Genomic DNA, 19,483 nt, shown 5'->3' with positions numbered 1-19,483 from the left:
CCACCACCACCCTTGGCGATGTATTCCAGGTACCCACCAATCTGGTGGAACAACTTGCCCGGCACATCTGCCCCTCACCTAAAAGTGCATGCACTCTAGTATTAGGCATTTTGACTAGGATAAAAGGATAAAAGCTGTCTACTCTTCTCTCTAACACTGGACTGGTGAAGTTTGACACAAATACTAACCCAAGCGTGCTCGGGGAGAGGACTGCCTCTGGTGAGCAATGCCAGTCAGACAGAGCCCCAAACCACCACTGCACTGTAATGGAAGGCACTGGATGAACAAATTAAACAGTACTTCTGCAGATTTCAGCCTTCAGCTCACACCCTGGGCATCCATTCAACCATCTGGAACACAGTCAGACTCCAGCAGTGGAATGAGCTGCCAGTGGAAGTAGTAGATAAGGGTACAGTTACAACGTTTAAAAAGACATTTGCGTGGGTACATGGATTGGAAAGATTTAGAGAGAAATGGTCCAAATGCAGGCAGATGGATTAGCTCAGGTACGCATATTAATGGAAATGGACACAACGGGCTGAAAGGCTGATTCCTGTGATGTATAATTTTATGAATCTAAGCTCCTGGCTGGCCTGAAGTGAAACGAGACTAAAGGAGTTTATCCCAGAGTCATCAGCAAATGCAAGGGCCAGAACTTTGCAAGAAGTGACAAGCACTGCCCATTCATCACTAACCTCCAAAATAAACTCACTCGGAGCAATTCTCCCAGCAGGAACTGATGAGGTAAAATAAACATCACATCAAGTCAAACCAGGCTATTCCACACACCCTTCATCAGCCAGTTGCCAATTATTACAACAGGTGTTAGGAAGACCATCCCTTAAAGCAGTGGTCCCCAAGCATGTGCTACTGGGCCACGAGGAAGCAATATGATTTGGCGATATGAACCGATATGAGTCAGCTGCACCTTTCCTCATTCCCTGTCACACCCACTGTTGAACTTGAACACACGCGAGGTCCACAAGAATATTGTCAGTATCAAACCGGTCCGTGGCGCGCAAAAGGTTGGGGACCCCTGCCTTAAAGCAATGTTGGCCACCCCCAGCAGGAGTGGACACCCAGACCACGAACACTAATAAATCAAAGACTGAGTTCAGAAGTAACCCAAAGTGGCTGGAATATTGAACTCACTATCACACACCATCAGCAGGAGAAATGGATTAATGGGGAGTGTCACTGGTACATGGAGAGGCAGGAATGCATTAAAGTACCAGGGTTACAGGAGGTATGGGAAGAAGGAGAAGGTGCACGTGGACCAGATACACTGGCTGGGTACTACCATAAATGTCAGTATGTGATATTTTATATTTTTAAAAAAAGGGAAAAAAAATGGATATTACTCCTGCTGACTAGATGAAAGCTAAAGCAAGAGGTCATGATATTATAAGTGGAACACAACCACTGCAAATACTGATATTTGTCAACTAGCTACAGCACAGATCCACGCCTCCTCTCCCCATACCGTGCTCCATCTAGCTCTCATTTCTCTCTCATTCTTGCTGCCTCCATCTAGCATTCACCTCTCACCGTCTCCCAACTTCAACCCTCCCCCCACACTCCTCTACCTGCTCATCATCTTTCACCCCTACTCAATCCACCGAGCACCTTCGACTCATTCTCACCCCTCCCCTTCTCCGTTTCATACTGAGCATCTCCCCACTCCATCCCAGGATGGAGATTTGACCGGAAACGTCAATAGTTCCCTTCCTCCCCACAGATGCTGGGGTCCTCCAATACACACAAACAGGACCACACTACAAAATGTGTTTATTCAACATTTAATATATCATTGTTTCTAACAACAGCCTCCAGTACTTTGCTTGCAACTGAGAGTCCACTCCTCTCCACCGGAAAGAGGCTGTGTTGCTGTGACCCCACCCTCTCTTCATTAACAAATGGAGCATGGCTCCTGTCACGATTTGAGAGACTGATCACCAACCACATGGAATCACAAATATCAATGCATGACAGAAACAAGCCACATTTTGTGAAACTTAATGTACTGATTCACATCAGGTTTTGAATGGTTAGCCACAAGTTTCAGTTGACAGCCACCTAGCCCCTCTTATCTGAAGGAAATCAGTGAGGAATTGATCATGACTGGTTGCAGTCAGTATGTGAAAGTGGCTTGCTGCTCCAACAGCATCTTTTGGAGTTGCATCGTCAACCTGGTAATCAGACCACAGCCACAGCTCTAACTCAAGCAGTGGATCATTCATCTACACAGAGACCAAGTTACCACAGAGTCAATATTGGGGAGATTGGCTCAGTCTCACTAACCCGAAGTGGATTACAAAGCACTTGGAAAAACTATAGAATTAGCCAAATTTAGATTTATGGAAGGAAAAAGATGTTCAACAGTTCTGTTAACAACTTTATAAGGGTGTGACTTGCAAAATATAGAACTTGCATGTAATACATGCAGATTTTGAGGAGCACTTTGATTAGGGGGACTCACAACTGGTTAATAAATAGAATTAAAGCACATGTAATTGGAGTAACACATTAGGAAATAATGGGGATTGATTAAGAGAAAAGAAGGAGTACAGATAAACCTATACATATTATTGGGGCTAATAAACTAGGAAAGAATGGGGATTGATTAATGGATACAAAAGAGGGAGTATGGATACGTTTGCTGATTTGGGTTCTACAAGAGTTATACTAGGGCCCCGGTTGATCGCTGATTTGCATGAGAGAATTAAGTGTTAGATATTCAGTTTGCTAGTAAAGTAAAGCTGGGTACCAGCATGGGCTCTGAGGAGGATACAGAAAGACTTCAGGGAGATATGTACAGGTTCTGTGAATGGACATGGACAGAACAGATGGAACATAATGTTGCAAAAGCAGAGATTTAGACAATGAGAGAGTGAGAGGCACATGGTGTGGAGAGGCCTGGTATGCAAGTCAACATGAAGCAAGTAGCCAGGAAAGCAAGTGGTGTACTGGACTTTTATTGCATGAGGGCTCATGCACAAATGAAGGTATCTCAGAGACCACACTCAGAATAATGTATACAGATCTGGTCCTCCCCACTGAAGGAGGTGGTATGTGTGATAGGAGTGAAGCCTACACAATTCACCTAATCTCAAGCACAAATCCTTCACTTATTCTTCCCTATCCCGAGAGGTGGTGGTTGAGCTGTTGGGAAATGGACTCCAGGGGAACTTTCTGTGGAGACTGCAAGACCCTGCCCTCAAAATCCAACCATCATCTGTGTATCCAACGTCCCTTCCCCTCACCACTGCCATTCTCCTACCAAGCCTCCTACTCTCTTCCCCAGTCTACGACTCATGCCTTTTAAACCACCAGATCTTCTCCTCCTCTTCGCTCTGCAGCCTGATGCAGCCAGTCAATATACTCTCCGCTACACACGTATAGAGGTTCGTCAACATTTTAGATGCCATGCCAAATCTTTGCTAACTCCTAAGGAAGTAGAGGCACTGCCGGGCATCCTTTGTAATTGCACTTATGTGCTGGGCCCAGGACAAGTCTTCCGAAATAATAACACTGAGGAATTTAAAGTTGGTCACCCTTTCCACCTCTGATCCTCCAATGAGGAGTAGATCATGGGCCTCTGGTTTCCTCCTCCTGAAGTCAAATGCCAGCTACTTGGTCTTGTTGACATTGAGCAGAGGCTCTTGATTCATCACCTCCTTTAATTCAGCCTCCGACAGCAGTGTCATCAGCAAACTTGAATATGGCATTGGAGCTCTGCTTAGCCACACAGTCTTAACTGTAAAGCGAGTAGAGCAGGGACTAACCACACAGCCTTGTGTTGATGGATATTATGGAGGAGATGTTGCCAGTCCAAACTGGGGTCTACATGTGAGGAAATCAAGGATCCAAATGCACAAGGAAGTATTGATGTCTGGAAGAGTATCTGATTAGTTTTGAGGGGCTGATGTATTGAATGCTGAGCTGTAGTCTATAAAGAGCATCCTGACATTTGCACCCTTGCTGTCTAGATATTCCAGGGTTAAGTAACGACCCAGTGGGATGGCATCTGCTGTGAACCTGTTGCTACTGATATGTCACCTGTTGCGCTGGTAAGCAAATTTGAGTGGATCTAAGTCGCTTCTCAGACAGAAGTTGATACGTTTCATCGGTACCTTCTCAAAACACTTCATCACCGTGGATGCATGCACTAGTGGACAATAGTCATTGAAAAAGGTTACCATTTTCTTGGTACCCTAGACTGCTGAAGCAAGAGGTTAAAGATCTCAGTGAACTCTCCAGCTAGTTGATCAGCACAAATTTTTAGTACTTGGCTAGGCATCCTGCCTGGGCCAGATGCTATTTATGGGCACATCTTCCTGAAGGCTGCTCGTACATCAGCCTCAGAGACTGAAATTATATGATCATCAGGGCTGTGGGAGCTCATGATGGTTCCTTCTTCCATGTTTTGATGGCCAAAGCGAGCATAGAGGGCATCGAGTTCATCTGGAAGCGAAGCCCTGTTGCCGTCTACATCAATTGATTTAATGTTATAAGAGGTGATAGTATTCAAGCCCTGCCACAACTATCATCCATTGTTGATTCAAGCTTAGGCTGGAATTGCCACTTCACCCATGAAAAGGCTTTCTGGAGGTCGCATCTGGGCTTCTTGTAACTTTCTTGGTCACCAGACTTGAATGCCTCTGACATGGCCCTCTGCAGATCTCATGGTTCATCCAGGGCTTCTGGTTGGAAAGACTCAAAGATTTTTTGGGGATATACTTGTCTACATCAGTTTTAATAAATTCATGACAACAATTCATTCAGATCTACAGATGAATCCTTGAATCCTTGAATCCTTGAACATGGACCAGTCCACCAACTCGAAGCAATCCTGTAGCAGTTCCTCTGATTCCAACAACCACAAGAGATTCTAATCTCTGGAGCTTTGCTCTTTAGCCTCTGCCTGTATGTAGGTAGGAGAAGGTCAGCCAAGTAATCAGATTTTCTGAAATACTGTCTGGGCATGGATCGGTAGGTATTCCTTATCTTAGTATAACAGTGGTCTGGTGTGTGGGAACCTCTGGTGCTACTAATGGTAGTTGGGCAGGGTTCTCTTCAAACAAGGCTGGTTGAAGTCCCAGACTAGATTTAAAATGCATCGGGATGTTTTCTTGTCTGGAGACGGCATCAGGCAGCATCTCAAGCACTTGCTTATAGTCCATCACTAGTGGTATATAAACTGCTGTCAGGCTTATGGAGGAGAACTCCCCAGGTAAATAAAATGGATGGCACTTGACCATTAGGTGTTCAAGGTTGGGGAACAGGAGTCTGACAAAACCACCACATGACAGCACCACCAAGAGTTTATTATGAAACACACACCTTCATCTTTTGCCTTTTCTGCATCAGCAGTTCGATCCATTCTGTCAACCGAGAAGCCTTCTGGTCTGATCACTGTATCTGACGTGCTGGGAGAAAGCCACATCTTGCTCAGACATAGAATACAACAATCTCTCATTTCCCTCCAATACAGCAGACTTGCCCTTAGGTCCTCAATTTTGTTCTCCAGCGACCGTACATTTGTTAACAAGAAGCATGGTAGAGGAGGCTCATCCTTCTGTGTTTCAGCCTGGCTTGAAGCTCCCCCTTCCTGCCTCGCTTCCAGCCATGGTAATGAGCTTTCATCCACTTAAAAGGTGCCATACCTGTACATGTTTGGTGCACTGAGTCCTTCAGATGATTGCAAAATCTGTGGATCATTAAGTTGATTTAGAAGTACATGGTTTAGAGGGAAATTAGACGCTGTAGATTGCAGTGAGTGCAATTCAAAGGGGTACATTTGAAAATATTTTAACTGAGTAGTAATTCTCTGACACCATCTTGATGAAAGGTAATGCCCTCTCTGCGACCATTGTTTCAATCTCCCCTCGTAACCCTGTGGAGTTCTTTAACACCAACCTTCATTCTCCTAAGCTCAAATACAGGCACTGCTGACCAACCTTTCCTTACCCAACAGTCCCTGCATCCCACCAATGTCCCACAAACCTTGTCAGAATGCTTCTAAAGCAAACATATTCCGCCTTAAAAAGAAAACTGGGTGTATTTAAAGAGGAGATTGATATGTGCTTGATTGGTAAGGAGGACACTGGTACTGCGAGAAGGCAGCAGAATTGGGTTCAGAAAGAAAAAGTCAGCCATGATTCAGTGGCAGAGCAGTCTGCCCTAAATCTGCTCCTATAGCTTATGGTCTAAAACTTTACACCAGCTCCGGGTGTGCTCTGTGTGCAGGAGCAGGACTTTCTTAATTTTGTGCTCTTTTCAACAAAGGTTGAGCGGCAAAAAGATGAGAAGGTTCAGAAGGAAGGAAGCTGAACAGGAGGAGGGGCAGGAGGGGAAGTTCAAGAGGCAGAGGATAGTGAATAGAGGGTGCAGGACTGAAAACAGGGAGGGGGCATTCGGGGCATGGGGAGGAAGGAGCGAGTAGGAGAGGAACAGGGAGGAGGACAGTGGATATGCTGCTCTAATCTCTGGAACATCAGCAGGCACTCTCACTATTCACAGTGGACACTGCCTGCATCTCACAACACCCACACGTCAGCAGCTGGGCAGGGAAGGGCAGGCGGTTGGTGAACAACCTCAATGTAATGTAGCGGATTAACCCTGCCCCGCCACCACCCTCCCGCGCAGTCACTGTAGGAGAGAAAACCCATGAACAAAAGGGAGTTACTTTTGTAGCTGTTATCACACGGCGAATGACTGTTGGTTGGGGCTCGGCCTCAGCGAGTACTCGAGAAATCACATCGATCTGATGGCAGAGAGACACAAGTTAGGAGCAGAACAGAACGGAGACTAGATTAAACAAAGAGGTGCCTTTGCACAGACTCTGGTGGGGGGTGGGGGCTGTAGGAGGATATGGGGTGAAGAATGTCTCCTTGAATCGATACAACCCATCTCCTCAGGGATACCTCACACAGCTTGGGCTAGGAGTGGGAGGGGCGGGGGCAGATACAGAACTGGAGTACTTTCCTTCAGAAACAACACGGTACATTTATATAGCACCTTTCCAGACACCAGAGACTTTACAGTCAAAGACATCCGGGCTGTCCCCGGGTTACAAAACGGTTTTGTTTCTACAGACAGCCATGACAATTCTGACCAGACACAAAAATCACTACATCTGGTAACCACAACTCATTAGTACTGTAATGAACACCACTTCACAAAGTTATTGTCCTTCCCTGCCCAGTTGCAATGGTACAGTCAGGATGTCCCACATTAAATAGCTGCTTTCAATAGTCCAGAAGAACCAGTGCACGTTATGTCACTCAATAAAGATCAATACATGAATATCAATAGAAGCGATAACTTGTCAATTTCCAGAGCAACTCTGTTAGGTAGCCTCCAATAGTGAAACAGCCCGTGTTCACCAGAGACAAAGGTAACGGGAGGTTACATGGAAACCAGTTATTTTAAGTCTATTTGTTTTCAGAATTTAATAATATTTATGGGAGCTTGTTCCAGGGAAATGGTGTCCATAAGTTGGGCGATCATGACCCTGGGAGGAGCTGAACTTCCGAGGAGTGAGCATTACTGCAACATGTGGAACAAGGCATTGAGGAGACAATCAGCAGACAAGCTATTGAGGTGACGTTGAGGAGCTATGTTTATTTATTTATCAAGACACAGCACAGAATAGGTCCTTTGCAGCCCAGCAACCCACCTATTTAACCTCAGCTTAATCATGGGACCATTTACAATGACCAATTAACCTACTAACTGGTAAGTGTTCGGATTGTGGGCGGAAAACTGGAGCACCCGGAGAAAACCCATGCATTTTATGGGGAGGAAGTACAGCTTCCTTACAAATTACACCAGAATTGAACCCTGAACTCTGACACCGCAAGCTGGAAGAGTGACACACTAACTGCAATGTTACCATGAGGCCTGGTTGGAAGCGTGGAGGTTTCAGGGTGGCCCCGGATACTGGGATCAGACAGTCCTGGGTTCAAAGCTCACTTAGGTGGGCCACATGGTTGCCAGCTAGGGAGGGTGAACATAGAGGGAGTGCATGCCCACATGGGGAAGCATGCATGGATGCATGAGCAAGATTTCTTATGTTCACGGAGCGTAGAGCAGTCTGCAATGGAGTGTGTCCAAGTGCAAACAAGGTGAGTCTGTGAGAATGAACTCTGCTTTACCCATTCTAAGTGAGGGTACAAAATGAGTGTCTCTGCCAGATTCCTTGGTGATATCAATACATGCTCGCAGCCTCATTGTCTTCCCTGCCATTATAACCACCTTGCTTCATTCCCTTCCTCACCTTGATAAAAGCCTCTGAAAGTACCTGTTCACAGCCAATGTGCTTTCACACTGATTTCCTCAAAGGTTTCAACCTTGTCCAACACTTGACAATCACCACTTAATCCCACTCTGTCCAAGTGACCAAGAAATTCATCGTGGACCCCAAGGTCTCTTGACATGCTGAATAGTTTTCTTCATGTTCAATGAGTCTAATGCAGGCAGCTTCTCCATCTACACACACTTTCCCAGTTCTATACGCTGTTGGACCAAATGGGTTAACACCTCAGTGATTTAATCTTCCCTCCCCTTCCAATCCTTTCCTCCCCCGGTATCCCCAAATTCTAATTTCCCCCACCCTGTTCTCAAATTTCTCATTTCCCAATTCCCACCTTTCATGCACTCCAACCCCTCCCCATTCTTTACTTCTCCTGCTCCTGGCTCCCTTGAAACTGATTGGAGTCCCATATGCCTTTAAACTCAGCTGGACTCCCTTTAAACATTAACTCAAAAATTTATACCATTATTATGCAATATCTGAAAAATTTTCAAACTGTGCTGGGAATAACATCCAACAGTCAGGAAAATTTGCCAGCCCTATTCCTACATGAGCCTCAGTGGCATTCTCACTTAATGCCCCCAAGACAAATATTATCCTCCAAGTCTCACACTATCACAACTTAGCACCCCCTCCCCACAAAGTCTTTAAAACAAAAGAGTTGGGCATTGTCTTCAGGAAGGGGGTGGTCTACATGCTCCAGTCTGCATCATAATAAGAGATTCTGCAGTTGCTGGAAATCTAGATAACACACACACACACACACACACACACACACAATGTTGGAAGAACTCAGCAGCTCAGACAGCATCTACGGAGAGGAAAAACAGTCAACGTTTCGGGGCTGAGGCCCTTCATCAGGTCCTGATGAATGGCTTGTCATGATGCAAGAATGTAGAGGCCGTGGCCAAGAAAGCTCACCAGTGACTCCAATCCTTCAGGAGGCTAAAGAATATTGGCATATTCCTGTTCACACTTACCAATTTTTATATGGATGGATAATGGTTTGGTATGGCTTACCAATCCAGATGCATAATGGTTTGGTATAGCAACTGCTCTGCCTAAGTCCACAAGAAATTTCAGGATTATAGCCATAGCTCATCATATCACAAAACCAGCCTCCCCTCTATGGACTTTGATTATGCTAGTTGCCTTGGTGAGGCAGCGAGAAGTATCGACTAAGACCACACTCATCCTGGCTATTCTCTTTTCTCCCCTCTACCTCATGTAGAGGATATAGAAAATCTGAATAGCATGTACCACCAGAGTCAAGGTCAGCTTCAACCCAATTGTTATCAGACTCTTGACCTCACCATCTACCTTGTTATGATCTTGCACTTCATTGCTTACCTGCACTGCCCTCTTGGTAGATTTACACTTTATTTTGCATCTGTTATTGTTTTACTTTGCTTTACCTCAATACACCATGTAAAGACTTGTTCCGTATGAACAGCATGCAAGACAAGCTTTTCACTACAGCAAAACCAACACCAATTTTCAGTACCAGGTTCAGACTTGGATGGTGGAACAGCAGAAACATTAAAAGATGGGATGATTTGTTTAAATTACACAGCTGATGGTACAGCAAGGTGACAGGACAACCTGCCCAGACCCCGGACAACAGGTCACACTGCTGACACAAGAGATCCAGCTTCAGGCTTCACTGCCACCCCACTATTCTTACCGAAGTCATGTCACTCGCTGATCCGTCCGCCTGCAGGTCTGGCTTCTGCTCCACGGCCATCTCCGCTTCCAGGATCTTCTCCACCGGCATCTCATCATTGGCTCCACTAGTAGATTCCGCCTCCTCACCTCTCTCCCTGCTCCGCTGCCTCTCCTCCTGGACGGCTAGGGGAAGGAGCAGAACCATGGGATCTTGCAGGAACATACCACTAGTGGGTTGGGGGGGGCACGTACACGTTTGGGGGGGAGGGAGTTGCAAGTGGTCTATGTGTGGGAGTGAGGAGCTGCTGTCAAGATAGAAGTAGCACAGGGTGGGCCAGCTTAGCAGAAGGTGGGGATGCGAAGGGTTGGATAAAGGTTTAGGGGAGGAGGGAGTCCAGAATGGGGTGGGGGGGGGGGTAAGAATTAGGGACAGATGGAAGAGGCTGGGTTGGAATAAGACCATAAAATATTGGAGCAGAATTAGGTCATTTGGCCCACCGAGCCTGATCCACCATTTCATCATGGCTGATCCAATTTTCCTCTCTGCCCTCTCCCCATATCCTTTCATGCCCAGAACAATCAAGAATCTATCAACTTCTGCCTTAAATATACATCAAGACCTGGCCTCCACAGCTGCCTGTGGCAAAGAGTTCCACAGATTCACCACTCTGAATTGAGGGAAGGAAACCTATTAGGATGGAGATTGGGATCCAGCACAGCTGCCGGGGCTGTACATGAGGAGAAGCAGTATATCGACAGTCAACAAACAAGGATAAGTTGGCTCCCAACACAGGAACAGTGAGCTTCGGAACTAATGGGGCCTCAATGTCTACATGGGACCAGTTGAAAAATGATAGCCGCAAATGACATCCTAATTTGAAGCAGAAATTGTAATTAGAAATAAGAAACAGAACAGAGTGCAGGAATTCCTAAAGGATCACCTTCGAACAGAACCCCTGATGCATGCTAATGGTTTCAGAAAATCTTCATGCAGGCAGAAATTATGAGCTGCAGCAATGCCAGTGAGAGAGGTGAAGACCATTCATCACTGTTTTCAGGAGGGGATTAGTTCGACATAAGGGAAGATAATTTGTAATTTGTAGGGCTGCAAGGAAGAGAGTAGGAAACTGGGTCTGATGAGTGCGCTCCTCTAGGAGCAAACATGGACTCGATGGGCCTAATGGCTTCCATCTGTGCTATACTAATTGATGGATTAATAGTCCAGAAGAGGTGAGGGGCCCCTCTGTGCAGCTGATCTCGCCACTCCTGTCAAGGATTCCATTACCCGAGAATCAGTCAAAATGCCTCTGGCTCCTGTAAGAGCAAGGCTTCAAGTCTCTCTGCTGTAATGACAGCCCACAACCCCACGATAACACTCCAAACGAATGCTGAGACAGCACTGTTTTGTCAGAGGAGACATTTTTCAAATGAGATGTGAAACCTGTTGACCCCTAACAATTACTGAAGGAAAATCTAGGCCCGAAACCCTGGACTTTTCATTTCCCTCCGCAGACGCTGCCTGATCTGCTGAGTTTTCTTTAGCATTCTGAGTGTGTTTTCCCCTCGTGGTCGTTGAAGTCCCCATTTTGACAGAAAGGCAGGTACCTTCTATCAATACTTCCCTCTCCCTCCAACCTAAATCACAACAAAAGGTGTAGTAGGAGCTTGATGTGTCTCTTAATTATAGGCCATCACTGTGTTACAAACGCCTGACTTATAGCCACCTCTACATATGAATGCACTCCCATATTATTTCAAATTTTGAAGTAATTGAAGTCAATACTGAAGTCAAATATACATACAGTGTCATATACAAGGAAATCTGCAGATGCTGGAAATCCAAGCAACACACAAAAAATGCTGTTGAACGCAGCAGGCCAGGCAGCATCTATTGGAAGAGGTACAGTCGACGTTTCAGGCTGAGACCATTCTGACAAAGGGTCTTGGCCTGAAACGTCGACTGTACCTCTTCCAATAGATGCTGCCTGGCCTGTTGCTTTCACCAGCATTTTTTTGTGTGTGTTGGTGTACATACAACTTGATATATTCCTATGACAGCAGAACTAGTTTGCTTTCTCTCCACTTTTAGTAATTACTTTTTCTTATCAGTCTTATGTGCTTTGGATGCCATCCATTACAACACTGTAACGTGTGGTTATCAATGATATTCGTGAATTTTCCAATTAACAGACATCTGTTAAATCTGGGGAGGACGGTCTGTAGTTTACAACACTATGAAGTCCTTCAGTGGCAGTGAAATGTTCTGGGAAAGGCACAGTACAAATTCACATTCTGCCTCGATGTGATCTTCCACCCCCACCGTACCTGAGAGAACCCAAGTCAAATCTCCACAAAACTTCACAAGATGCTTTTGGTGAGGGAAGAGCAGACAGTAAGTGGTAGAACCTTTAGGAGTATTGATGTACAGAGGGATTTTGAGGTGCAAGTCTGTAGCTCCCTGAAAGAGGATAAGGTAGGTATACAGCATACCTACCTTCACCAGTGACAGCATTGAGTGTTAAAGCTAGTAAGTTATGTTGCAGCTGTATAAAATTTTGGTGAAGTCACAATAATTGTATTGTCTGCGGTTCTGGTAGATGTATTACAGAGAGGATGTGGAGGCTTTGCAGAGGGTACAGAAAAGGATTACTGGGTTGTTACTGGATTAGAAAATATTAGCCACAAGGAGAAGTTGGACAAACTTGGACTGTTTTCTCCAGAACGTTAGAGGCTGAGGGGCAACCGGATAGAAATTTATCAAATCATGAGAGGGATAGATAGTTTGAGCTTCTTCCCCAGGGTAGGAACACCAGATACTTGAGGACATGTGTTTAAAGTGAGAGGGGAAAGTTTAAAGGAAATTTACATAGTAAGCTTTTGTTTTACACAAAGCGATTAATTGTCTGGAATATGCTGCCAAGGGAAGCAGTTGAAAGCAGGTACTGTAACAATGTTTAAGAGACAGTCAGATAGATGCATCAAAGGCAGAGAATAGAGGGGTACAGACCACATGCAGGCAAATGGGAATAATTTAATTTGGTTGCATGTTTGACGTAGAGAGTGTGGGATGAAGGGCCTGACTCTGTGTTCATAGTGTGAGGAATAGGGAATAGATTAGTAAGTTTGTGCTCAAGAAGGATAGTCCCCTATCTAACCTCCACACTGTGAAGACAACTGGAAGTCAAGGTCACCATGAAGACCCCTTGACCAAGATATCAGTGGTAACAAACAAAAATGCTGGAAAAACTCAGCAGGTCAGGCAGCATCTATGGAGAGGAATAAAGAGCTGATATTTCAGGTTGAGACCCTTCATCAGGACAGGAAGAGAAGGAGGCAGAAGCCAGAATAAAAAGGTGGTGGGGGGGGGGGGAGAGCAAGAACTGGCAGGTGGTGAGATCAGGTGAGAGGAAAGATAGATGAGTGGGAGGGGGGAATGAAAGACAATGATGCGAGAAGCTAGGAGGTGATAGGTGGAAGAGGTAAAGGACTGAAGGAGGAGGAATCTGATGAGAGGACAGTAGATAATGGGAAGGAGGTGAGGGAATCGGAGGGAGGTAAGGGCAAGTTATGAGGAAAGGAAAGGGGAAAGAGAAGAGCTGAGAGGTTTGAGGGAAAACAAAGGTGTTGGGCGGGCGGCGGGGAGGAGAGGAAAACAGAGGAGAGTGGTTACCAGAAGTCAGAGAAATTGATGTTCACACCATCAGGTTGGAGCAAATATGACATGTTGCTGCTCTAGCCTGTGTCTGGGCTCAGCAAAGCAGTGGAAGAGAATGTGGGCAGATATATTAGTGTGGGAATGGGAAGTGAAATTTGAAATGGCTGGTCACCAGGAGACCCTGACCATCGCGGCAAATAGAGCAAAGGTGTTTGATGAAATGATCCCCCTTTCTGCGCCAGGTGTCATCTCCCACCAGAGGACTGGTGGTGAACAGATTGGAATGGGAAACCTCCAGGGGAAGAGCGGTGATGTGGACAGGGGGTTTAAAATATTAACACTGCCACCCAGAGCAGAACCTACCTTCACGCTTCATGCCCGTGGCCAGACACTTCTGGTAGCGGCAGTACTGGCACCTGTTGCGCTGGCGCTTGTCCACTGTGCACTCCTTGCTGTCACGGCAGGTGTAGGTGAGGTCCTTGCGAACTGTGCGCTTGAAGAAGCCCTTGCAGCCCTCGCAGCTGTACACCCCGTAGTGTTTGCCTGCACAGGACACAAGCCAGAGATCAGAAGGATTTTGAGATGTGCACAGCAGGGAAACAGGCCCTTTGGCCAACTCATCCACACCGACCAAGATGCCCATGTGATTCCTATTTGTCCGAGTTTGGCCCGTATACCCCTGAATATTCCCTATCCAGGTACCTGACTAACTGTCTTTTAGACAATGTAACTTCACTTGGCTCTACCACATCCTCTGGCAGCTTCTTCCATATACCCAGCACACTGTGTGAAGACGTTTGTCCCTTTTGAATGTCTGCCCTCTCATGTTATGCCCTCTACTGTTTGATTTTCTGAGTACATTCACTCTCTGTGTGCATCCTATGTCCCATGAGTTTATACATCTCGGTAAGATCACACCTCAGTCACCTAGGCTCCAATGGAAGCCCAGCCTGCACAACCTCTCCCTATAACAGGTCCTGCTGAGTTCTTTCAGCATTTTGTGTTACTCTGTATATCCAACATCTACAGAATCTCGTGTGTTTATCATTGGCTATCACTGACAAGGTCAACATTTCTTGCCCATTTTTCATCGCCCTAGAGCTGAGACTATTGCTGACAAAGTCAAAGAATCAGAGCACTACAGCACAGGAGTTGGTCCTTCAGTCCATCTAATCTGTGCCAGCCTGGTCTTATACCTAGTCCCATCGACCTGCTTATTCTACACTGGTCTCACCCTCTGAGTGAAGAAGTTCCCCCTCAGATTCCCTCTTCAACATTTTACCTTTCAGTTTAAACCTATGGCCTGTGGTTCTAGTCTCACCCAACCTGAGGGAAGAAAGACTGCAATCAGAAGATTCCGGTTCAATTGCCACTATAAGGAGTTTGTACATTCTCCCTGTGACTGCGTGTTTTCCTCCGGGAGCCCTGGTTTCCTGCCACATTCGAAAGGTGTATGAGTTAGAATTAGTAAGTTGTTGGCATGCTATGTTGATGCCAGAAACACAGTGATATTCGTGGGCTGCCTCCACCCCCAGCTCATCTTCGGGCTGTGTTGGTCATTGGTGCAGACGAAGCATTTCATCGTATGTTTCAATGTTTTAATGTACATGTCACAAATAAAGCTAATCTTTATGAACAAAACTAACAACCTACCCTATGTATACACCTGATTACATTGACAGGTCTGAAAAAGCCAGACTGGGTAAGGAAGCCAGTGGGTTTTTCATGACAATTGGGTCTTTCCTTAATTGGTTATGAGAAAAATCCAGAACTATTTATCAAGTCTTGGAGCCACACAGCACAGAACAGGCCACGTCCCATCGTGCCCATGCTGACCATCAACTACTCATCTGTACCAATCCCACTGGTTAGAAGCAATCTACACCTTGGCAATACAAGCGCTCATTCGGATTTGATTTTTATTTATTTATTTATTCCTTTGTCATGGAACAGTCCCTTCTAGCCTTTCAAACCACTCCACCCAGCAACCCACTAATTTAACCCTAGCCAAATCACTAGACAATTTACATCTACAACTCAGCATTTAACACCATCATTCCCACAATCCTGATTGAGAAGTTACAGAACCTGGTCCTCTATAACTCCCTCAGCAATTGGATCCTCGACTTCCTTACCGGAAGACCACAGTCTGTGCAGATTGGCGATAACATCTCCTCCTCGCTGATGATCAACACTGGCGCACCTCAGGGGTGTGGGCTTAGCCCACTGCTCTACTCTCCCTATGCCCATGACTGCATGGCAAGGCATAGCTCAAATGCCATCTATAAATTTGCTGATGATAGAACCATTGTTGGTAAAGTTTCAGATGGAGGCGAGAGGATGTACAGGAGCAAGATATATCAACTAGTGAAGTGGTGTCGCAGAAACAACCTTGCACTCAATGTCAATAAGACGAAAGAGCTGATGGTGAACTTCAGGAAGGGTAAGACGAAGGAACACATACCAATCCTCATAGAGGAGTCAGATGTGGAAAGAGAGCGAGCAGTTTCAAGTTCCTGGGTGTCAAGATCTCTGAGGACCTAACCTGGTCCCAACATTTCGATGCAGTTATAAAGAAGGCAAGACAGCGACTATACCTCATTAGAAGTTTGAAGAGATTTGATAAGTCAACAAAAACTCTCAAGAACTTCTCTAGTTGTATGTGGAGAGCATTGTGACAGGCTGCATCACTGTCTGGTGGGGGGTGAGCTACTGCACAGGACTGAAAGAAGCTGCAGAGGGTCACAAATTTAGTCGGCTCCATTTTGGGTATTAGCCTACAAAGTACCCAGGACATCTTCAAGGAGCAGTGTCTCAGAAAGGCACCATCCATTATTAAGAACCCCCAGCACCCAGGGCAAGACCTTTTCTCACTGTTAACATCAGGTAGGTAGTACGAAGCCTGAAGGCAAACACTCAGCGATTCAGGAACAGCGTCTTCCCCTGCCATCCGATTCGTAAACGGACATTGAACCCACGAACACTATATTTTATTTGTTTGTGCACGATTTTTAATCTACTCAATATATGTATACTGTAATATATTTATTTTCTCTTTTCTATATTATGTATTGCATTGAACAGCTGCTAAGTTAACAAATTTCACGACACATGCTGGTGATAATAAACCCGATTCTGATTTACAATGGCCAATTAACCTACTAAACGGTACATCCTTGGACTGTGGAATGAAACTGGAGCACCCAGAGGAAACCTCTCACACCTGGGAGAAAGGTACAAACTTTCTTACAGATGACACTAGAATGGAACTCTGATGCCCCGAGCTGTAATAGCGTTACAGTAACTACTTTGCTACCATGGTGCCCCTAAGCACAGAGAGTCTTTGCCTCCACCTCCCTCTCAGACAGTGCATTCCAGATTCTAACCACCTTCCCGTGAAAATAAATTCTTCCTCAGATCCCCTCTGAACCTTACTCTTTACCTTAAACCTTTGCCCACTGGTCTTGGACATCTCTGCTGAGGGGAAAAACTTATTACTATCTACTCAATCTCTGCCCTCATAACTGTGCATACCTCTACCAGGACATGCCACACCTCCTGCATTCCAAGGAAAACAAATCCAACCTCTCCAGTATCTCCTCATAACTATGCTACTCCATCCTGGTGAATCTCCTCTGCATCCTCTCCAGTGCAGTCACATGCTTCCTACACTGTGACGACCGGAGCGGCATACAATACTCTAGCTGTGGTCTAAACAACACTTTATAAAGTTGTACCAAGATCTCCCCCTTATATTCTCGGCCTCAGCAAATGTAGGCTTGCATCTGGTATGCCTTTTTTCACCACCTTGCTGCCATCTTCAGGGATCTTTGGATTCGTACAACAGGTGCCTGTTCCTCAATATTTCTGAGGGCGCTACCATTCGTGGTATACAGTACATCAAGACCCTTACTTGACCTACCAAAATGAATGGCCTCACAATTTCTTGGCATTAAATTCCATTTATCATTTCCCTGCCCAATACACCAGTTGATCAGTACCATTCTGTAGCCCTCCTCATTATCAACAGCATCACCAGATTTCATGCTATCTGTATACCTATTAATACTACATCTATATTCATATCCAAGTCACTATTGTGTAAAACAAAAGTCAGAACCTTCCAGTCACAAAAATCAACCCTTCACCATCACCCCACGTTCCCATCTTTAAATCAAGTATGGATCGAGTTTGTTAATTCACCTTGGATCCCAAGGACTCCAAACTTCTGCACCAGAATGTTACCTTCTTTTCAAACTTAACATGCTTTAGAATTGGCTATCTCAGCTACATTGTCACAGATGGCTGTGGAGGCCAGTTCATTGGGTACATTTAAAACAGAGGTTGATAGATTCTTGATTAGTAACAGGGAGAAGCAAGAGAATGGAGTTGTGAGGGATAATAAATCAGCTGTGATTGAATGGTGGAACTGACTCGATGAGCCAAATGGCCCAATTCTGGTCTTAGCTCTTATAGTCTTAATCTCCAACTATAATCCGTAATGACTACAGATGAGACTTCATTCCATTCACAGATTACTCCTTTGGTCCTTAATGGGCCCCATACTTCCCATGGTTATCACATACTTGTAAAACTCACTGCAATCTTCCTTCATCTTAAATGCCAATAATATTTCATGAACTTCCTATGCCCTCCTGATTTTTTAAGCAACCTCCCCTCTCCCCGAACCAGCATTTTTAATATCCTCTACTTATCATGTGCTTCTCTTTCACCTCTCGACCAAACCCTCAATATCCCGGGCTCCTTGTCCTTTCTCTTCACCCATAGCTGGATGAAGTGGCCCTGATCTCCAACTATGTTAAAAGATCACCACTTCAATTAGTTACTCCAGTTGCTGTAGTGGGAACCAAATTCATGCCTCCGTCTGCAACCCCACTTTGGCATACCCACTGATTTTTGCATGAGTTTGGTGGGCTAGAAGTTGCCAATTAATGAGACACAATAATGTGACACGATAGTGTGGCATTTAGCACAATGCTTTACAGCATGCCAGCTGTAGGATCAAGGTTCATAAACACAAGAGATTCTAAAAATGCTGGAAATCCAGATAAAGACAAAATACTGGAGGAATTCAGCAGGTCAACCAGTATCTAAGGAATAAAGAGATGACAACAAATCGAACCAGGACCCTTCATAAGGACTGACCGCTGATTCTCACAATTCCCATCGCTGTCTGTAAAGAGTTTATACATTTACACTGTGACTGTGTGGGTTTCCTCTGGGTGCTCCAGTTTCCTCCCACATTCCAACCACATAGGTTAGGGTTAGTGAGTTGTGGGTATGCTATGTTGCAACCAGAAGTTTGGCGACAGTTGCAGCACAACCCTTGCAGATTTGATTTGATGCAAAAAATGACACATTTCACTGCATATGAAATATCATAGTGAAAAATAAAGCTAATCTTTAATCTTTATCTTTCAAATGAACTAGTTAGATAAGAAAACTAGCTGACTGCCGCTTGAAATACCACTGTGGCTTTTTTGATGACTGTGAACACAAAGCACATTAAAATGTGACATTTATTATATATCAACTGCACCCACACACCCCATAAAAAAATCAAGCTAATTAAGTCAGAGATTCCAGGTCACCTCATTTACTCCATTTCAAGCATTCATACAACACAGAAGGGACAGTGTGTTATTCCAGTCATAATGAATTCGGAAAAGTTGATGTGGAAATAGATGTGGGTGCCTTTGCACACCAGACACTGAAAGGAAACATGCAGAGGCAGCAAGAAGTTAGAAATCAAATGGTACAGTGCCTTGTAAAAGCATTCAGACTCCAATCCTTTGTTCACTTAACTGAGGACTATAATCAGGTAT

The 19,483-nt window shown here is 45.1% G+C and overlaps 1 protein-coding gene across 3 annotated transcripts in view; it reads right to left on the bottom strand.

Annotated features, from left to right (window-relative positions):
• Positions 1–19,483, bottom strand: part of rxrba (retinoid x receptor, beta a) — a 70,216-nt gene that overhangs the window by 15,487 nt on the left and 35,246 nt on the right. For 2 of the 3 annotated variants that reach the window (XM_072258943.1, XM_072258941.1), the window contains exons 4-6: positions 14,001–14,180; positions 10,002–10,165; positions 6,689–6,766 (exon numbers count right to left, since the gene is read on the bottom strand). In XM_072258943.1, the coding sequence (XP_072115044.1) occupies positions 6,689–6,766; positions 10,002–10,165; positions 14,001–14,180 (422 nt within the window). The remainder of the gene's footprint in view (positions 1–6,688; positions 6,767–10,001; positions 10,166–14,000; positions 14,181–19,483) is intronic. The other variant, XM_072258942.1, reaches the window with a different exon arrangement.

The sequence above is a fragment of the Mobula birostris genome, chromosome 5 (genome assembly GCF_030028105.1).
Source record: "Mobula birostris isolate sMobBir1 chromosome 5, sMobBir1.hap1, whole genome shotgun sequence".
Lineage (NCBI taxonomy): Eukaryota > Metazoa > Chordata > Chondrichthyes > Myliobatiformes > Myliobatidae > Mobula > Mobula birostris.
The sequence above is the reverse complement of the archived record's forward strand: the minus strand, read 5'-3'. Positions and strand labels throughout refer to the sequence as shown.